At 39.6% G+C, this 22,086-nt stretch overlaps 1 protein-coding gene across 7 annotated transcripts in view; it reads left to right on the plus strand.

Moving 5' to 3' along the window:
• SUSD4 (sushi domain containing 4) overlaps nt 1-21,853 on the plus strand; it is a 74,284-nt gene extending 52,431 nt beyond the window's left edge. For 4 of the 7 annotated variants that reach the window (XM_064414079.1, XM_064414080.1, XM_064414083.1 and 1 more), the window contains 4 exons: nt 14,089-14,280; nt 14,782-14,926; nt 16,143-16,525; nt 17,697-21,853. In XM_064414079.1, coding sequence (XP_064270149.1) covers nt 14,089-14,280; nt 14,782-14,926; nt 16,143-16,525; nt 17,697-17,725 — 749 coding nt within the window. In that variant the 3' untranslated portion in view covers nt 17,726-21,853. The remainder of the gene's footprint in view (nt 1-14,088; nt 14,281-14,781; nt 14,927-16,142; nt 16,526-17,696) is intronic. The other 3 variants (XR_010359015.1, XR_010359014.1, XR_010359016.1) reach the window with 3 other exon arrangements.
• The last annotated feature ends 233 nt before the right edge of the window (nt 21,854-22,086 follow it).

The following is a 22,086-nucleotide window of genomic DNA, read 5'->3' on the forward strand; positions in this document are numbered from 1 at the left end:
TGTGGTTTTAACTCAGGGCTGTAGCCATGGTTCCATTTTGAGTGATATTCCCACTGGCTGTGCAGAGCCCGTGTGTGTTCTGATGTGTTCCTGCTGTGCTTCACTGCACCCTCAGCTCGTGGTGTTCCCAAGTAGTGTTTGCACTCGCAGTGTCCCAATGCAAGAGGGAAAGATCCTAATGTTTGCTTTGCCTTTAAAATGCGAACTCTCTGCCGCCTTTCTGATCAAAACACTGAGGAAGTTACATAACTCACCTTCCTGTGCAGATGGTCACAGTTCCTACACATATGGATAGATTTCCATGATCAGCTAAAAAAATACCCCACAGAAACCCTTGGTTTGGCCTGGGCCAGCTGCAGTCATTACTCAGCGCCACACAGTGCTGCACACTCAAGTATTTGCTGACTCCCTTAGCAGTTAACCTTTAAGAAGGATTGACAACTGAAAAACAACTGAGCTAATTTATTGATGAGGAGCATAAAAACCATTCATTGTGAAGCAGGTGGATCCCACCGAGCCAAAAGGAAAAATCTGTGATTGGAGGGTGTTGTAGTGTGCTTGTATCTGCATCCCAGACATTTAAAACAGTTATACTGATGGATTGCTCCACACATTGCCAAAACTGCATAAACTACCCTCCTCCATCTTCACAACTTGAATGAAACATCCTAGAGACTCTTGAGAGTCTAAATACCTCCTCTGCATTTCATGCCCCTAAAAAAACTACATTTTTGTTCTATCTCAAGCCTGTAAGGAAGCTCTCTATATATAGAAATTAGCTAGAAGCAATTATAGGAATTCATATGTGATGCTTATGTCACTGAACTAAATGCTAAGCATTCTGGAGGTGCAAAAATTTGCCAAAAGCATCAACAGAGTGACAAACTGCGCAAAAATAATTTAATTATCCTTATATTTAGCTGACAGTTCAAGTTCCAAAATTAAAAAATGCCTTTGCAATTTTGGAATGAGAAGACACGATTATTTTTTTTGTTGTTTGTTTAGCTCACCATGAAAGATTAATCCTCAATCAGGTCTATGTAAGCCATTTTTGGAAAGTGCGTTTACTGTTGTTTATAACATGGAAAACAGATTAAAAAATCAGAAGGGTCCTGCTAGGCTTAATCCAAACAATATATCTGATTTGAGAAAAATGACAGTTATCCAGTTAGAAAGATAAAAGCATGAAACTCAAGCATGTGACGCAGGAAAAATTGTGTCTTACTGTCACTTAACACAGGTGAGCATCCCAGCTGCTATCTAAATACCCAAGAAAACTCATGTGCTCATTGTTTCTTGCTTGTATGATGAAGTCATAGAAAGCCTCTTTTTCTTGATAATTTAAAACATGAGGCAGGAACTTCTGCCCTGACAGTTCTGTATTTTAAATTACATGTCAAAAATTATCATTCCCACTCAACTATGATGATCTGTGATGGGGGGATCGGTATGTGCCAAGGCCATTGGGGAGACCTCCTGAGTTCTGATTTCGATTCAGCCTCCCTTTGAATCACTTTCTTACTGTACTCTTTAAATGCCAAAACTTCCCATGGTGGTTTCATGTATGCATCCCATCAGTCCATTCATTCAGTGAACCAGAGGAGACCAAATCAGGAGCACACTTGCAAGAGCTGGTTCTGCTCAGCTTTGGGGGGGAAGAGAGAGCTTCCAGCAGCACTGAAAGGGAACTCCTGACAGCTCCTCTTGTGAACTTTGCTGTGGGGCTGCTTCAGCAGGTGTGCAGTGATCCAAAATTAATCCAGATAGGGTAAATCAACTCAAGATGCCCTTGTTTGAAAGTGCTTGTTCAAGAGATTTATGCAAGGAGTGCCAGGTTCCAGGAATCTTGTTGCAATCCACTACTGTTAATTAGTGGAAAAAATTCCTTTCCTGCATATTTTTTTATTCTTCACCTTGCATTCTGGTGTCAAGCATTCCTTTTATGTGTGCAGTGTGATCTTGCCAAGTAATATTTTGCACAGAGTAAATCTGCAAATAACAAATTCCATTTATTTCTTTCTGTGTTCAATTTAACAGATATTGTAATTTCCTACTCAGTATTTTAATATGGTAATGATTAACTACAGCTAAACCATTTGAGAGTTTCTATTCTCCTGTAAACAATGCTGCTTACAGCTTCCTCATTTAGATGTACGTTCTTGTTGAAGCCTCCACAGAAGGGATTTCCTAAATTTGTGTGTAGTCATAAAAATACTATAAATCAATCTGGAGAATTTTTTCCTCTTTGTTAGGGCAAATAAATTCTGAAAGAAGGCGTTGTAGCTCTATTTAGTAAACAGAAGATCACACCAGGGACCACGCAGCTCCTATTGCACATCAGGGTTTCTAATGATTCCCAGCTTTACTCTCAATATTGGTGAGCACAGAGCTTCCACCAGCTCAGCTGAGAGATTAATTTTTGCTGTTAGGGAAGGAAGTTTGTTTTTTTTTTCTGATTAGTGAAATTAGTGCTGCTCTAGTCAGAGCAGAGCTCTAGTCAGAGCAGAGCATAGAGACTGTGTCACCTGGCACTGAAGTGCAGTCACTTCAGGGCAGTGGTTACGGTTCTGGCAAAAAAGGATGCCTCTAGCTCAGATTGCCAAGTGCTTACTGGTATGAGATCCTCTTCTTAAATGCTGGTACCTTTGCCAGATTTAAAACATTTGGATTGACTTTTGAGTGTCAGCCTCAAGCTGAATCATTTGGGTGGCTTCAGTTGAAATGGTTGAGCAATATCAGAGCAGTAAAGGAAAGGAAACAGTGTTGTTTTACCAGTTCTAGAAAATTTTGCAGTCACTTAGATGAATTATCTTCACACTGAATTTTCTTATTCTTTAACTTTCTTAATTTCCTTTTTTTCTAGTGGAATTCCACAATTATGAAGAAACTTTTTAAACCTTCTGTACTGAAACTCAATAGTCACTTCCAAGAAAATGGAAGGAAAATGGGCTTTGGGTTTCTTAATATGATTTTTAAATTACCAATTTGGGTTTAATTATCCATCTGTAGAAACTGATGTAAGTGATTTCCTTCTGTAAAATCTGGTATGCAAAATATGGGTGCAGAATTTATGAGTGGAGAATACCATATGGGGTATAAATATTCATTGTAAAATAAATCAAACTGCTTCCAAAAACATCAGAGGAGAACAAACACTTGAAAACATATCTGTATGAAACTCTGTGAAATGAAACATTTAAAACCAGGAATTGTTTAGGATATGATACTTTTAAGTGAATTAAGATATTACAGAGGATTTTGAGAAAAACAAAAACAAAAAAACCAAAACCAAAACAAACAAACAAAAAAAGAAACAGCAAAAAACCTGAAGCAAAGAAACCCCAAATCAAACTGAAAAAAAGAAAAAAAAAAACTTGGCTCTGAGTACTTTGGGAACATGATCTGCATATGATTACATTCCTTGCCATCTGGAGTTTTAATTTTTTTATGCTCTCTGGAAATCTTCCAAGGAGATGTAAAGGATAGTTCTTATAAAGAACTGGGTGGGGAGTGGCAAGAGAAGCAGATAAAGAGAGGAAGGGCTGGGAGAATTTGATTATAGTGCCAGAAAATAAAGCAGTTGTATGGATAGTGTCATTGGGAATTCCCAGCTTTATATTTAAAAGGGAAAACAGGTTGATTCAATTTGCAAACAATACATGTTCCTGTTATCTAGAATGTCTTGTTTCAGCATCATCCCAGCTGAACAGAAAAGCTGCTCTTGCAATAAATCAAATATGTTGCAATATCAAAACTTCATTCTCTTTGTGGGACCAGCAGATTCTCTAGCGGAAGTTAAGTCTGACAAAATGTAAAACTGAAAATTTCAGATTTTTGTAGGTAGATTCAAAATTAAAATGAAACAAACATGAGGAATAGACTTCTAGGGGGAGATTCATTAAACAGAAAATAGTAAAAACACAGAAAAAAAACTGAAGGTATTTCCAAATTCTGGAATATAAACCCACCTAATTGTGAGGGTAAATTAAAAGATACGTACAAAGTTAAGCAACCACAAAGTTAGTGACAGGATTCTGAAAATTATGGAAACTCTTGAAGAAAGGTAGGAGAAGGAAGGAATTTAGAAATTTTATACAAAGTCAGAAGTGGAAGGGAACCCAACCCCCCTTGCGTGGGCACCAGGAGATTTCTGGAGAATAAAAAGGGCTAGTCAGATGAAAATCCAAACCAACAAAATGCTGCAGAGAAAAAAAAATACTCTGGAAAGAAAGGTAAGAATACAGTTTTAAAATTTTTCTTCTCATAAGCCTAGGGATAGACACTCATAGAGAAGGGCTGATAATGCTGACTTAGAATCTAGAAAGTAAAGGGTATGACAGAAGAGGGTGATATTACAGATGAAGTGCCATAGCCTTGTAATAGTTCAAAACAAAATAGCTGAAACTTTGTAACCAGCTATGTGCAGGACACTTTGAAGGAAAGCTTCAGAGATCTATATTCTTCCATAACAATTCCTAATGCTATGAGCAGTGATTGACACTGAGCTGTCTATCTGATAAACTAGGCACTTATAATCTTTTAAATTCTTGAAGGAAGATAGAGCAACAGTCTGAGAAAAAGCAATAGTAGTCAGCCTGTAATCAGTTATGTTCAGCAGACAGGAGGAAGTAAGCAATCCTAAGCCTCAGATGTTATACATTGGTACAAATGGATTTCTCTCTGTGTTTCTCTGCTGACTTTGAGAAGGCTTTAGATAAATTCCAGCATGACAGACTGATGTGTATCCTCAGGGATGATAATGTTGATGCAGCACATCTCCAACAGACAGAAGTCCTGTAGAGGGAGCAGAGGACAGCAATACAAGCAAGTTATAAAACAGTGTGGTATTGAGAAATTAAGTGAGGTAGATAACCAGGATTCTGTTTTACGTTTGCAACCACTCATCTGGCAGGCAGGAGGGAGAATAAATTAAATACTGCTCAACTGCCAAAGAGTTCATCCAGGTTAACTGAGTTAATGTTAACATAGGACACATTGATAGCCTGGTTTTTAATAGCTCTGACTACAGTGGTATTTCACTGCCTACAGCAAAATGTGTGACTCAGAAACTACAACCAGCAGTAAATGCTCAAATAGCGGCCGACAACCATATATCTAAGGACCTTTACTAGGGCAACACCTTTATGTCAGTGGCACCTCTAGCCTGATATCCAAAGGACTAAATAGGCTGACAGTGTCTCACCCTGGGTGTGCTTGTCATGGAAAGCAAGTGTGATTAATAAGTTAAAGAGTACATTTTTCTTTAGAAAAAGCCATTCAGTAATTCTGCTTGTTTCTGCACTGTAGATAGTTGATTCATTCATCACCCAGGAATGCAGAAATTATATGCATTCGTGTATGAGTGTGGAAGATGAACACTTTAACTTAGAGTATCTGGATTTTTGTGCTGTTGGAAAATGCTGAACTTCATCTGTTACTCTTTAACATACCCAGCTGAAGAGGTGTGGAAAAGAATTGAATTCAAAAGGAGCGTGGAGACATGAAATGCTAGATAGTGGAGTCTAGCAGAAGTTATTCTCCTAAATAGTCATCCAATTTTGTAACTCCAGCAACTATACTGCCAAGTGAAACATGAAAAAAAAAAAGTCCAAACCCAAGGCAGAATGGATACATAACAAAATGGGCTTTTTGCAGCTCTTGTTGTGAGGGATAGAGGGCTTAGAGAAGAGGCTCCAAGCTGAAAATATTGAAAAACATAAATAGCATTATATTTCTAAGTGACTACTCCTTTTCTGCATTGCAGAAATCTTTGATTTTGGCTGGGATTTTCTCCACTGTTTATAGTTTTTCAAGAAAGCAAGAGAATAACATCTTGTAATCTGGTTTTTTCATGTCTTTGGTATTGCTTGTTGCACAAGACTTCCACAGTAAATCATTGTTTCACACCTGCTCTATCACCTCTGTACCTTTCAGAAACTCCTTAGCATTTCCAGAACCAGCCAGACATCCCAATTTGTTCATGGAGCCACAGTTTCTGCCCTGAAGTTCCATATTAGCTGCCAGATACATGTAGTGTTTTATCTGTCGTGCTTTAAATATACTGTGGGTTAGGTGGGGGAAAGCAGACAAAAATTCTTCCCAAGGGTTACTTTATGATATTAATCTTTAACAGACAAGGCTGCTTTATGGACATGTTCATTAAATTGGGCCACATGGTGCACTTGCAAAAAATGGAGGGAACTGTAGCCACGGACTCTGTGCAGCAGGAAGTCTACTCACTTGTCCATTTCCAGAGATAAAACCCAGTATTTAAAAGATGGCACTTTCACCAGTCAGTGTAGGCAGGCACTTGGGAACTGAACATAAATAACAGAAAGCAACACTCCTCCATGCCTTCCTGGTCTTGTAAGATGATTTGTGAAACTGCAGTGCTAAGATCATCTGCTGGTTTTCCTTGCCCCTCTTTTTTTTTTTTTTTCTTCCCTGTACCTTTCTATTGGGAATGGGACCTTGTGCTTTTTCCTTCCTTATGTGGTATAGCTTGATTTCCTCAGCCTTCAACTAAGCCCTCGATTACAGCTTATCTATTCCAGCATTCCTTGTCTCTATCAGTCCCTGATTACTGGTGTAGGTAACCCCACACAACTCAAGGGATTCTTGCTTATAACAGAGAAGAAAAAGCTATTCAAAAAAGAGGGATTAAAGTTACATAAAAACCCATTGATACATCCAGCTTTCAGTAAGCACTGGCTTTTTCAGACATTCATGACAGAAACCTTTGGCTGTCTGGTTTTCTTAGCCAGCTTCCTGACTGCTCTCTCTCCTCTACCTCAATTATACTTCTAAGCACTTTTACCTTTTCTAGTCCTCAGGTTATCCTGGGATGCCTGTCAAATACCCAAGCCTTGATTTAATTTGGAGTTTTTAAGTCCTTCCTGCAAAGTGTCTATGTAGTTCCCAGCATCTGCTTCTCAAAGTCCTAAAAAGACCATTGCTGATCATAAAGTCATCCACTCATGAGGGAAGGAAGAAACAAAATTGGAACAAAATTATGAAGAAAGCCAAAATTATTTGCTGTAAATGAGACCACAGTGCTCCAAGCACTCACATGTTAATAATGAATAAAAACATTTCCTCAAATATAATTGTGGACCATTTGCTAAAAGAAGTCCTAGTGCTCTAGCTGCAAACTTGTCATCATTTTTTTGGTAGTTTAAATGAAACTTTCTCTGTTTAACTTCTAATTTATAGGAAAATATCACTTAGGGTGTGCTTCATCCTGTATTTATTGTGAAATGCATTTGAAACAAAATACTTCAGCATTGATATCAATGTTTCACAGGGCACTGTGCTGGGAAGGGCAGAGTTGTTGAGGTTGAGTATGAATTTGGCAGGATGCTCCTGTAGGAGTTCAGCTGACTGGTACTGCAAAACCTGCTGTATAATTTCCATTTTGGAATCAGCTAATATTAAATTATTATTAAAATATGTTTGAAATTAGTTTTATATTGTTTCATGAAAATCTCATTATGATGGTGTTTGTCAAAGCTAGACCAGAGAAGCAGCTTTTCTTTAAAACACTTTATTATTCAATTCATTTCACACTCTGTAGAAGGTGAGAAGTTCTTCTCAGTGTGTGCACATTGAAAGGATTACCTCACTGTCAAAGCTGCTTCAGAATTACCCAGGGGTGACTTTCTAGGGGTACAGCCAGCAGTCTGGCGCCAGGAGACCTGGGGTATGTTCCTGGCTGCTTGAATATTGACTTGCTGAGTGGTTGAGAAGAAATTGCTTACCTGTTAGGTATCTTTCAGCAGACAACATCTAAGGGGCATTGTGAAGATGAGTAATCAAGAAAGGTTAAGAATGAGAATTTGGATACTATTGGGTGAGAATACAATATTACTAATAATTCTTGCTCTAGGCTTTCAAGAAATAAATTCTCTGGCAACTTGAGTGTTCAAAGTAAGCATCTTGCATCTTCATTACTTTACATTTTCAGTCAGGCTTAAATAGGATTTACTTTATATATGAGTGTTCAGTTGTTTCCACTGAACTTTCTATTCTGTTATTACTCTTGGTGCTGGTTTTTTTGCTGTGGGAAAGAGTAATCAGAAAAGTTCTTGAAAGCATGGCATCATTTTCAGAACACAAATTCAATGGCCTCCAAGTTTGTCCCAGTACAGCTGTGATAAGCACCAAGTCTCCCTTCACAGTCCCAGCAGAATTTGTTGCAGGAATACTTCATTAGGATACTGTTAAGCTGATTTTCACAATCAATGAGATAGAATTTACTCCAGTAATGCTTCCTGTTCTGCTTACATTTCTGAATAGTGTCATTAAAAAAAAGTCTCATTAAGCATCTGTTCTTAGAAGGAGATGTTTTGACAGGGCCTATTTTAAAGCAACTGGATTTGCTATTTCCTTCCTTTTACAAACCTCTGAATTTCTTCTTCAAGCTTTTGATTGGATGTGAGTGGCTAAGTTCAGTAGTTTTTTCTTCCATCCTAATTAGAATACTGGACATTTTAATGGGAATTTTTGTTTTGCTATTTTATAATTAAAATACATTGGGTTTTGTACATTTCTGTAAATTAAAATCTAAATATGGAATAGAAAAATCCCTTTTTTAGTATTTAAAGTGCAGAATTTCCTCAGCTCTGTACTGTGCAATGCAGGTGTGATTCATTTGCTAGTAGTACCTGTGGAAATTGAGAGGTCTGTCAGGTGGACTGGACAGCAATTCTTCTGAATATGAAAGAAAAACTTCTTAGTTGATGATTTGTTTTATTCTGAAGGTATGAAGGGTGATGACATTGAGGGACCCGAGAAACCACGTTTGTTAGCACAGTTTTATAAAGAAGCAGGAAAAGGAACAAACATAATCTTCATCGTCTATGTTCATGTAAAAAATATAATTTTCAGATCTTGCATCCCTTGTATGGAGGCAATATATGGAAAAGGATCCCTCCTTAGGCCTCAGAAGCCAGCCAGTAAAGCTTCAAGGTGGGGACCTGGCCACCCTCGATGGGAAGGGTCAGACCTGCTGGGACATACACAGCTGTGCTCTCATGGAGTAAGTGACAGCTTGAATTAAACACTGGTTGCAGTGCCATAGCCAGGTGACAGGTGTCCAGATTCCTGGTGATAATTAGTGTCCTAATGTATACAAAAATGACAAGTGAGAGTCAGGAGAAGCTCTTGTTCTCTTCCAGTTTGTGAGCAAAACAGAGAGTGTCTCCCCCTCTCAGATGATTCTCTGAGAGAGAGAGACACCAGAATTTTCCTGCACAGTGGAACCGGCAGGTTTTTCAGTCTTCTCATCTGGATGTTTCGTCTTAATCTGTTCTCATTCTTTGCATAATGAGCAGGCTTTCACGATGTGTTTGGAAGAAGTGTTATTCTTTACAAGGTGCAAATGTCTCTAGTCCTCTCCATCTCTGTATCAAACAGAAATGGCTGGCCTTACACTGGGGCTTTCTGCTAACCCAGCTAACCAAGAAATTAATGTCCTACATAAACGGTGAACTAATAGCTTGAGACAATAATCACAGGTGGAAAATAAGCTTGGTTGTTCCTACCCCTTATTTTTTAAATAAGTAAGTGTCCTGTACTTCAAGACATTTTTGCTTTTAGTTTTTGGCTTATATAAAAAATGCTGGGCAAAACCAGAGTGATTTACCGCCTGTCTACTTGGACCACAGACTAAAACCACTAGGCTTTGAACATTGACTAAAAAACGATTTTTGAGCAGTGTAAATATCTGTGACTCCACTGTTATCTCTCTACCAGTGGCTTTTAAAAAGTCATGCAATGTCTTTGTTCTGTGCCATTGATGTTAATTGAGGATATGCTAATGCCAAAAAATCTTCCCTCCTCCAGTTCCAGTGTCAACATTGCAGAATTACTGCAGCATCCTCCGGGCAGAGTTTAAAAAGCTTCTTGACCATAATAGGTAGGAAAAAAATCACTGGATGAACCTCATTAATTCTTCAGTTAATGAGGAATGGAGCCTGTGCCACCCTCCCCTGCCCCTGCTCCAAGGGACGTGGCTCTGTGGAGGCTGTGATGGAGAGGACACTGTGTCAGGGGCAGACCAGCCCTTGCCTTTGCTCCAGGCCACAGTGCCACACTGGAAACACAAGGCTCAGCTCCCCAGGTTTTAAGCTCTTCTTGGTAGTGCTAGTCCTTCATTAAAATCAGCCAGAACAGAAAGCTGATCTCAGAGGAGAGCCCTCAGCTCCAGCAGTTCTTAGGAGCAGGCAGGGAACTCCACCAAATCAAATCGGGAATTCTTCCTTTCAACTTCTTGAATAACAGGACTCTTGAGCATCCAGCACGGGATTTGTTTGCCATATAAACACAATTGCTCTTTCTTTTTGACAAATGATTCAACTTTTCAGCTGCGAATGCCAAGCTATAAAGTTCCTGTAAATCCCCTTACAGTCTGTGGCCAGTTGCTGTACAAAGACAGATACAGAGACCCAGGATCACCTGCTGCAGGACCACCAGCAGACACTGTTTAAATTATGTCTATCCCTCTACCAAGCTCCAAAGTTAAGTACACAGGCATGTGGTCTTTTAATGCTGGTCTTCAGAAAATACTACTGGATTATCCATGCTGGATGCTGTAGTTAGAGTATTACAGTCTCCAATGCCTTATAAAATGAAGATACTGAAAGCTATTGACAGTAAAGATTTAGTATCACATTTAAGAGCAGCATTTAGGGCTTTTTTTGATCTGTGAGAACTTTCTGAAGTAGAATTCCCTTGTTTCTATGATTATTGTGCATACTACTATTGGTTTTGCCAATGAAAATGTACTTGTCAAATATGCTTTTATTGTAATCAGTTTATGACTATTTTAATTCTGTAAGTTTGATGCAGTTGCCTGAAATCCATGGCCTGTAATTTTCAATAACAATGAGGGTTCATCACTGGGAATGCTAGAATTTATCTTTCATAAAAAACTTCAGTGGCCTTAGGTAACCAGAATTTCCTTCCATATTTGATCTGACACATTCCTTTAATCCATATAACTGCTATCATACACTGATATCTGGCATAAATGAGGGTTCAGACCCTGTAATATAACCGGCTCTGCACTAAGAATTTTCTGCCCAAGAGAGCCAAGAGAGTTCAGCAGCCCTCTAGCCTTTCTTAATATTTCTTTTCTATGATCAAAACCAAGGCCACTTGCTGGCTGTCCTTCCACTGGCTTTAAAGGATCGTGGATCAGGATGACCATGGGAATGAAGTGAGTGGAGAAAAGGACTAAGTGTGCGACTAACTGCCCAGAGCTCAAAGTGAGTTCATTGAGGGGTTTTTGTGATGTACTATCTCCAGAGGGGTATCAGGGACAGACAAAGGTGATACAGAGACTCTGTCATCAGAATGTATGAAAAGCACTTTATTATTAGAAATTCACAGTTGTTATAGAAACAATAGTGGATCTAAGATCTGATTGGCCTCTAGGAATCTTCTTTCACCTATTGGTCAAGAAGGATCAACTTCTTCTTGTACAGATCTTTGACAAACAGAGATTGCCTGCTAGGTGCAGAGATTGAGATAATAATTGTTGTAATTCTGTCTCTGAGCTTTCTCACAGCCTCCCAGGAAAATCCTGGGAGACCTATGTCTCTCTCTGTTCAGAGGATATGTGATTACCACAATGTACCTTTGACTTGATTTGTGAAAAGAGGCTTTGAACCTGAGTGCTACAGACTGTACATGGGGGCCAGTTTGCCCATGGAAGTATTAAAGGGATCCTGAATCTGGTTGAACATAAAGTTCATGAGAGGTGGTGAGTGACACTCCAAGTGAGTTAGAATCCCTGACTCCTGCAGTCCAGCTGACATAAGAATGAAGCACTGTTTCAGCTGAGCTAAAAGCTCTCAGTTTCAAACCTGGTCCATTGCATCTGTTGGTTCCCAGTGTTTCATGCAGGAGCTGTTAGCAGGTATGACTCTGTAAACCTCCACTAATTCATGACTAATACTTGGCAAGGCATTAAAAAATTGTTTGCAAGAATTTCCAAGCAGCACCAATACACAAGCATTTCCCTTGAAATATGGATGTGTCCTTGGAAGGAGTACCACCCCTTTTAGTACTGGGGACATGTCCTACATAGAGTGATACTCTCATTTTTGGGTGTTATAAAATACATCTCCGTTTGTAAACAGACTGACAGCTCCATATCTGGATTGTCCCCAGAGTGTATAGCTTTAAATCTGCCTGGAAATATGTCATTCCTAAGCTGACCCACATTGCTGGGATGCCAGCTTTGAGGGATTTTTCTATTTAGCAGGTTGCTTTTGCTCTCAATGACATTAAGAGGTTAGAAGTGATGTAGCAGCTACATTGCTGGAGTGGAAAATTAGTTTTTCTGAGTGTTGCTCTTTGTGATAAGGTGTGCTCTACTTGCTCATTGCTAGAAAGGTTGTGAGCATCTACACACCTCTTGCACACTGCCAGAGCTTGGCAAAATTCAGTTGCAGAGGAGTTTAAATTTTTCTCTTCCTTTTTTCTCATGCTCTAAGCATAGGTAATAAAAATATACCAGGTTTCCCTATGGTAGGCCAGGATCATGGCTTTCACTGATCGTTTTCTTTTTATATACAAGAATTACTAATAGGTGCTTTCTTGCTATTTCAGTCTGACAACCTCACCCTAATCTTAAGAAAATTGTTTTCAATCTTGAGTTGACTTTCCAGTAAAATATTCCTCTTTCTTGTGGGCCGAGAGACTTTGGAAAGTGTGCAGAGCATTGAGGATGTGAATTTTTATGTGAATTACTTACTCTGATTTCAAGTTATCATTAAGCCTTGCCAGTGAAAATGCAAACAAAACCATGTCTCCAGAGGATGGGGAATAGACATTACTGCACATTGTAATCAGCCTCTCTTGAAGATTCATTTAATATCTTGTGTATTTTTTTATGAAATGCATTATTCATGTAACAAGATTCCAGCTGCTTCTCCCTGTGAATTGTAATTTCTGGAAAGATTGTTCTTCCAAGAGATGTCATTTTCATTATTTAAATCAGTGCAGCAGGTCTTGCCTGCATGGGAGAGGCATGAAGTGAAGGGAAGGGCCTGTAGATGGGGCACTGAGTCAGCCAGGAACTGCCTCTGAAGGGAAATAAAAGTAGTCATCCAGTAACTGAAGCTCTTTTGAGTCAGTATGCAGTCATTTGAAATATCATTATACTTTGTAGGATTTTTTTTGCCCTATGCTAGAAGCACTTAAGAAAGCAGTAATCAACCAACACTTGGAAAACACATGGAAAAGTTTCCTCTCTTGTAAAAATACTTCTTGTGATCTGCTTTCACCACTGCTCTTTTCCAGAGTGCTTCCTCAGTTCTCCCTGGAGTTCATCTGCCTGGGCTATCATTCCAGGGCCTACAGGAAAAGTCCCACATGTTTATATTGCAATTCTCTCTTATTTACCTCACCCTAAGTAAACCAGTCTACTTAATTAACACAGGCTCAGCCTCTACTATGTTTAAGACCTCACTCCACCAATGGTCCCACTGAGATCAGTCAGGCTGTTCAGAAATAACAAAACTCAAATACTACCAGTAGGCTTTAAGCTCAACTTAATAAAATTACAGTGATACAGACTGCACATGCTTAAGCAACACTAGGTGCTTTGCATCTCTTACAGCACTGCTGATGGCAAACTTATTTTTAAAGGAATTTAATTAATGCATATAACCATTTAATTATGTTAATGAAACAAAAAATAGCATGTTACAGCTGAATTATAAATGCTTCATGAAGAGCATGATTCTCCTTATTTTGACTGCACTGCTCCATCCCCACACAGCCACCTGATGGGAATGCATCCCCTTTTGTCTTCCTCTCACCTTCCTCTTTCCACAGCAGGTTGGAAGCTTTCCAGATCCCACCTCAGTGACTCCCTGGCATGTGCATCCCTTCACTGGTGTGGATGGCCACTTGGCCTGCCTGGGCAGTTGCCTGGTGCCACTGAGATGTACCCAGAACTGCAGGGAGCCGAGAGGGAGTCTGAAATGTGCCTGCTGCATTTTGACACTCTGAAGCTGCCCAGTGGTGGGTTGCTGGCATTAATGTCTTTCTCCTTTTCCCTTTGTTTGTTTGCCCAAGTTTGTCCACTACCTCCAATGGTGAGTCATGGAGACTACATCTGCCACCCGCGGCCTTGCGAGCGCTACAACCATGGGACGGTGGTGGAGTTCTACTGTGACCCAGGTTACACCCTCACCAATGACTACAAGTACATCACCTGCCAGTATGGAGAGTGGTTCCCCTCCTACCAAGTGTACTGTGTCAAAACAGGTAAAGGACTGTCCTATACTAACAGCCCTGTCTTCTTACAGTCCCTTATTTCAGAGCAAATTTGTAGGTTGGCAATGCCTGGTGAACTTTGTCTGTTTCATGGTTAAGTGATGAGCATTGATTTTAAGATGCTGCTATTTTCGAACTCCTTTTCAAGAGTCTCAGATTTTCAAAAAGGCTAAATATAATGCATTCCCAAGATTCTAATGGTTCTAAACCATTTTTGATCTTTACCTCTTCAAATGTATTTTTTAATATCTGGATATTTTATATGTATGCAAGCTAAGGCATGATTACATGTATAAAAGACCAGTCAAGGGGAAAAAGCAAGATCCAGCCTCTGTGACAGCTTTATGTTAAGACTGCTTTTGGTACATGGCAAAGGGTTTATGTATGTTTTTACAAGTTGCATATAAAAACTGTGCACTTCTGAGTAGTGTTGAATATAAAATAACAATGGGAATATACAAGTACAACTCTTGTATTGTCTTTCTGTTACAGAACAAACCTGGCCAAATACACAGGAGACCCTCCTGACTACATGGAAAATAGTGGCATTTACTGCTACCAGTGTTTTATTAGTACTGCTGCTGGTTATATTAGCCAGGATGTTCCAGACCAAATTTAAGACACATTTCCTTCCACGGTTTGTACTGGTTTCTTTCTTATTTTGAAGGTTGAGGGCCCTGATTCAGTTTTCACACTCAGCACTCCTTGCTGGAGAAATGGAGCAGCTCATGAGCCTTGCAGATACTTTGTTCTGCTCTGAGCAGAAGCTCCTGAACCACTAGTGTGCAAGGGCACTCCCAAAAACCTGCAGTAGTCCTTCATGCAGCCAAGATAAAAGGCAAAGTTTGCCAGATTCACTCTGGGAGTAATTACCGCTCTTCTATTGAGAGCTGCTGTTTCTGCCTGTAAAAATAGCTGACAATATTTTTAAGTACTCATTTTCAGGTGCTGGGGGAATTAATTTTTTAACTACTGTAGACTTAGTAAGTAAGTTTTAAGGATGAATTTATTTTTTCTCTATGGACAAATTTATATTAAATGTTTGCTTTACCTTCATTAGTGTTATTTTCATCGTGATTCATAAACATCTCCTGCATCTTCCTTTATTTCCGTAAAATATCATGGAGCTGGGAGCATTTGTCATTGATTGACATGAGGAAGGCCTATAGTTTGGACTTGTCTAGCTAACTAAAATGGTTTTTAGTCCTCTCCTTTTCAGATGTTTTCATGCATTAAAGGTACCTAGGACCTCCTGCCTGGACTATACTGTGTTTTATAGGCTACTAAGCAGAAACTTTAGGGTTTAATGGACCTTCCCAATTAATAGAAATGTTTTGCTTAAAAAAGAAATCAGCTTAATACTCATTAAGGACGCCTCCATTCTTTGAAAGCAAGACCTGAAGGAGGCCACAAGTCTTGCCACCAAACCCTTGTCATCCAGCAGTGGTAATCTCAGCACTCATTTACTTGGGCTGTAAACACTTTTGTGCTCTAGCATACATTTTGCAAGGGATCCAGACACTTTTGCCTGGTGAACTATATCTATGATCTTATATCCATGACACCTACTGTGCACAGCACAGCAAATGGTGCTCCTTATCTCTTCTACATATCTGTTTACCTTCCCGTCTTGAAACTGTTCTTCCCATTACCAATTTCATTTTTTCCGATTGTAACAGATTCCACCTGTCAACCCAAGCATAGTTTGGCAAACATTTCTGTGAATGTTAATGACCCTGTAGCTTCATTTGGCATGACTAGAAAATACTGTGTTTACTGGAGTTCAGCAGTTGCTCCCAGGTGCTGCTGACATTCTTCTGCTCTCTGCGATAACCTTTCTGTGTTTGACATAGAGGCAACCAGGAGGACTCAATGGGCGACCCTGACTTTGTGGTGGTGGATGGTGTTCCTGTCATGCTGCCTTCCTACGATGAAGCTGTCAGCAGCGGTTTGAATGTCCTGGCACCTGGATACTTAGCTGCCGCAGACCAGGGGCATATTTTGCAGACAGAAGATCAGAATCCGCCTGCTTACCCTGGTCCCAGGATTCCAGACATGCAGCCCAGTGAATTTGAGACCTGTGACAGTAGGTCGGGTTCCTCTGAACTGTTCCAAAGTTTGTACCCATCCCTGACATGCCAAGTGGCAGCACTTCCCGGCTCAGATCGAACTGACATATCCCACAGCACTGATGGGGATGCTGCATCCACGAGTCCCCGAATCAATATCACAGATGGTGAGTCCATGGACAGGGGACATCATTTGTTTGTAGTGGCAGAGCAGGAATTCACCCAGCTGACTCGCTCCTACTTTCTCCATGGTTTTGTCTACACCTTAATTTGAAACTTTTTTTAAATCATAAAACTCCATGGTTATAGAATTTCATGTCTGTGATATGTCCTTGCTAGCTGTGGTGCATGTGATTTGAATGCCAGGCTAGAAGGCTCCTGTCCAGACCCCAGTCTCATCAACAGGGATATCAGCAAACACCTGTGTATAGCAGCAAAGCCAAGCCTCACCTTGCCTGTGCTGGTCTGTTCATCTGCTCCTCAACTCCTATGTTCACAGCTCCCTCACATACCCTGGCTTTCACAGCAAATAACAGGATTTTCTCCTTGAAAGAGGAAATAAATAGTATTTTCATACTGGGCCAAAATTAGCAGCCTTTATTAACAAACTCATCATGTCTGTGCATCCAGCAAAATGTTCCTTCCATCTGAGGCATGTGAGCCTTAAGCCATGGTTATGGAAGTCACAGCATAAGGAGAAAATGCCACAGGTCCATGTGCCAGAAGGGAGCTTGCCATGTACTACTGCCCACCTTTAAATCAAACATGAGCATGTACTGGCACGATTTCATGGAGTTCTGATTGATGCTGCTCAGCATGTTAAGAAAACTGGATGGCTTTCCTTGGAGACATTTCGAGGGACAGGCTCATATCCCACTCTCCATTATCACTGAGCTGAAGCCCAGTGTCCTAAATTCAGTGTGGATGAAGGTCTGGGTGGAGGAAGTCTTCTGCTTGAGAGGGGTTTGGATAGTTTTAGTGGTATCACAAGGGGAACAGGAGACCCAGGAGGAGAGAAAGAAATTACAGGGCTGCCAGTTAAAGTCCTTTCCATCTCTGAATGCTGCTTCAGTGATTAATGTAGTACCAAGGATGTTTGCATTTAGGTTTTTGTGGTCCTAACTTATTGGTCCTAACTAAATCTGTGTAGTTTTAGTTATCTAATTTTCATAGAGGTGTTAGGGTCTGAGTGGGTCTAGGATTGACAATATCCCATGTCTTGTTCAGATATTTGCAATGTCCATTTCTGGTTTTGTAGAATTGGTAACAATTATGCTCTGCAAAAGCAAAAAGGGAAATTGCAATCAGCAGTCAATGCTATTTCTTTATTTCTCCTAGAGATTCCTTTGATGGAAGAAGACCCTTAGCCTGCATTGAGTTGTGTCCTTATCACATTGTATTGTTGGGTGATATGAATCATGAGGATTCAGAGACAGAAGAGACTCTGTGGATTTGGGGAGGGTGTTTTCCTGCTTATCAATCTTCCAAGCGATGATGTCACCAGGTTGGGTGTATGTCTTAATCCACAGCGGGAACAACAGCGTCAGCATTTGGAACTGCAGCAGTTTTATGAACGAATCCTGGGGATTTGATGAGAGCAGATGTAGAAAAAGAACTGTGGCTTTTTAGAAGTGAAATGTATGTCTGCATCGCAGAAAGTCATATGGCCCTGTAAGAAATGCTATTGGATTATGACACTAACTGCCTCACAAAAGCATGTCAAAATATGTAAATTTGCTTATAAAGACTGCTTTAAATGATCTATGGACCTCTAGTTTATGAAGAATCCTTTCAAGTTTAAAAAATATCAGTACTGAAACACACACACAAAAAAAGAGGAAAGATCCTCTTTGACTTTCCTATGATAACCAGGAAGTTTTTGATTTAGTTGTTGGTGATTTTGCTTCAGACCATGTCTGTGGAAAATATAACAGAAATTATGGGATTCATATATACTTTGATGTACAATAGCAAATATATATAAATATATATATATATATATATATATATATATATATATATATATATATATATATATGTGTGTGTGTATATATATATTTAAAAACTCTTAAAGAGAAAGAAAAGGAAAGACTCCCAGGTCACATAACGATCTGGAGATCTTTTTTTAAAGGTAAGGCAGAATTTATATTATAGACAATATTCAAAGTAAAGTATCAATATTTGTATTTATGCAAGACTTCTGTGACTACATTGCATTTGATAAATCATGCTGTAATACGAGAGATTTAGAAGATGTTAAAATTATGAAATACATGCTTAAGAAATGTCAAACTGCCATGCTTCAACCTTTCTTAAGCACTTAAATATATATATATGAGAGTAATCTACAGTCATAGCCCAGAGCACTGCCTTGTCCCTGTACATTGTGGTAGTATTCTGAGCCATTATTGTAGAATACTTTCTAAAAAATAATAATAAAGCTGAGTTTCAGTTCTTTTAACTTATCTGACTATTGTGTAGTTGGCCTATTTTCCTTCCTCACTTCTTTCACCAACTCCTACCTGAAGGTAGGAGGTAGCAGAACAGTGAAGGTAGGAGGTAGCAGAACACCTGTCCTGTGGTACTTTCAGCTTTGCATCCATTATCCAGCCGAAAATGGAGAGAGTGGTTTTGGTTAAGCAGAGCATACGGAATGGGTGCAGCAGGGGCACAGCTTCTGCAGGTGCAATGTGGGTTTCATGGAGGGTTTTCTCTGCTCTGCAGGCTGTGCCAGAACATTATGCTAAAGCCTGTATGAGGGGTTCACTCCGTGGTTTTACAGGCTATTTGTTCTTTGTCAGGAAGATTCCTGGCTGTTTCATGTACTTACGGAAATTGGAGCTGATTTTCTTGTCTTATTTTTGGTATTGTGCAGATGAAATACCTTAAACTGGCAGTGTTTGAACGAGTAACTCACTGTGTGTTAGTGACAGAGATTTCCATCATGTAGGCTAATCCAAACCAAAGGGAGAAATACAACTGAGTTCTGATTTTATGTACAAAGTAAATTAATAATATGTCTGTTGCAGTAAATAGAGGATCACTACAAGCTGCTCTGCTATTTTCTTATGTTTATTGATTTATTTGTATTGTGGTAGCATTTAGTGGTCCCACTCATGAACCAGGCTAGTGGAATAATAGATGTAACCATTCAAGAAAAGTGTTTATTAGCATCCTGTCAGCAACTGTATGACAGCAAAAAGCAAAAGCAGACCAAAAGCTTTGGCAAGCAGAAGTAATTCTGTCAATTATCCTATAGTAAGATTTTTGAAACACAGTGATTGGTACTGAAAAATGAGACATATTCCATTTTATCCTCCATCCTTGCTTACACTATATTTCCATTTTTCTTCTGAATTTTCTCAGTTGCAGCTGCATGTTCAGGTTTATCCCACAGATGTATCCATCAGGTGTTTGTACTTTCTTGGCTACCCCTTCCTTTTTAGATCTCAAGTTTTCCAGAGGTGTTTGCATGACCAGCTGATGCTCAGAATTACCACTGCAACAAACAAGACAAGAGTGCTGTAAAACCAACCCTGAACTGAAGCACACCCCAAGCCTCCTGTCAGTTATGTGATTTCAGTTTCATAATACCATTGACAAGTATTGGACTTACTTTAAATGCCTTTTAAAATATTATGAAATCCATCTTTTCTGGTCTTTTAGCAGCCTGTGAAATTTCATCCCTTACTAATTTTTTTTGCTTCCATTTATTAATTTCTATGGAAGCTTCTTGATTAATATTTGGAGCTCTGAGGTTTTACAGATTCACACTGCTGTGTGTATTGTATTGCAGTCATTTTATTAAGGGAGACAGATGTGGTAATTGAAGAAATGTAAGTTTATGACTTATTAGAACATTTTTATTTTAAGAAGTGCAGAATTGCAAATACTCTAGAAAAGATTAATATATTAATTTTGCTTGATAGCCTTTTGATAGGACTGTGCCAAATACAATTTTTAAAGGGTTTTACCATTTAAAGAGTCTTAACATTTTTTGCTGATGTTGGATAAAACTTCCTGAAAGGCTGTTTTTGGGGGGGATTATTTGTGTGGTTGAGTTTGGGTGTTTTGCATGCTTGAATATCAGGGGAAAAAGAGAGAATTTTTTTCTCATGCTATTTTTTTCCACATAGGGCTTGAATTTTCATGAGAGAACTGCCTGCCTCTGGATCCACACCTGTGTCCCAGCCCACAAAGTGACACCCTGGGCTGGGGGCTGCCCCCAGGTGCCCCCAGTCTGCCCAGCAACCTGGACACCCTGGAGAACTCCACAGCTCTCTGGCCTAAGACCTCAGGATGTTTTCAGGGCCTAAAGAGACAAGAGGGCTGCTATGACCACAGCAGAATTTTCACTGTGTAAATGAGACCAGATGGGAGGATGAGCATATCTTATGCAGATCATAAGCTGTTTTCCCTTGAACTAACTGGATGTAAATTAAAACAGATCCAGGAAAACACTTGTTGGTGAGGTGTTAGTGAAGATGTGGCACCCCATGTGCCTTCAGCAGAGAGAAAATTGGTGTGTACTGAGAACTCCAGGAATGAAAAACAAGAACTGGCTTCACCTTGCCAATATTTCTAAAAATGAGAAAAGAGGAGAAGTGAGCAATGTGTCAGCCTTGAGCACTGACTTATGAACAGGGGCTTGACATGCACAGTGCTGGGTGAAGGGTGGGGATTCAAGGTCTCCCAGGAGTCCTGCAGGGAGTGAGTCACAACCTGGGCATGAGTCAACAGAACCTGGCTGTTGTGAAAATGTTAAATGTCAACACAGGAGTGTTTACACAGAACTGTAACTTATAAAATGCATGAAGCAATCGTTCAGCTGCACTCAGCACTAGTAAGGCCTCAGCTAGAGCAGTTTGTCAAATGTTGAGCAATTTTTTTCCTCTTCAAGGGGAACGGGGTGCAGCTGGATGGCAGCCAAGCAGAAAGAATCAAGCAGAGAGAATTTGAAGAACCTGTCCTGACCTCACAGATTACATAGTGTTCAGTGTGAACAATGGGAGACCAAAGAGAACACAGAAATTCAGTTTTCTGTAAGAAATGTATTTTGCAAAGATGGAATTTATCCGTATAAGTAGGACAAGAATAGTAGACTTAATTGAGGCTTGAGAGAATTAGGTTAGATATTAGAAGAAACATTCTAGTCACAGGAATGGTTACTAGGAAAGAGAGATGATCTGAAGAAGCTGTAAAAACCTCTGAGATATTTTTTAAGACTGTTTTAAATAAGTAGAAGCCAGGAAAACATTGGGGGAGATGCACAATATGAATTTTGGGGTCCCTTCTCATTCTGTCTGCATGATTCCCAGCTTGTGAGAACTAAACTTGGCTGATGCCAAATTTTGCCCATAGATTAATTCCAAATTGATGGTACTGGGCACACTGGTCAGTGCTCATCAAAACTACAGCCAGAAATACTCTCTATTCCACAAACAAAAGCTTTCATGTAGCATGGGCTGAACTCCAATAAAATCCTGTGAATTAAACCCTGTTGAATTGAAGTGACATTGATTTCAGAATATTGTTATGTGACAAATCCAAACTTGGGATTTTCTGGTCTTCATGTCTATCTTAGGCAACTAAATGAATGCAGCCCTGATAATACTCTCTGTGCATTAGGTGAAGTAAATCCTCTCTTGGCAATTATCTGAAGACACCTGTGGAGCTCAATGAGAAATAGCAGGTCAGGCAACTGGAGCACAGACCCTATTGTCATGCT

This window comes from Passer domesticus, chromosome 3 (genome assembly GCF_036417665.1).
Source record: "Passer domesticus isolate bPasDom1 chromosome 3, bPasDom1.hap1, whole genome shotgun sequence".
Taxonomy (NCBI): domain Eukaryota; kingdom Metazoa; phylum Chordata; class Aves; order Passeriformes; family Passeridae; genus Passer; species Passer domesticus.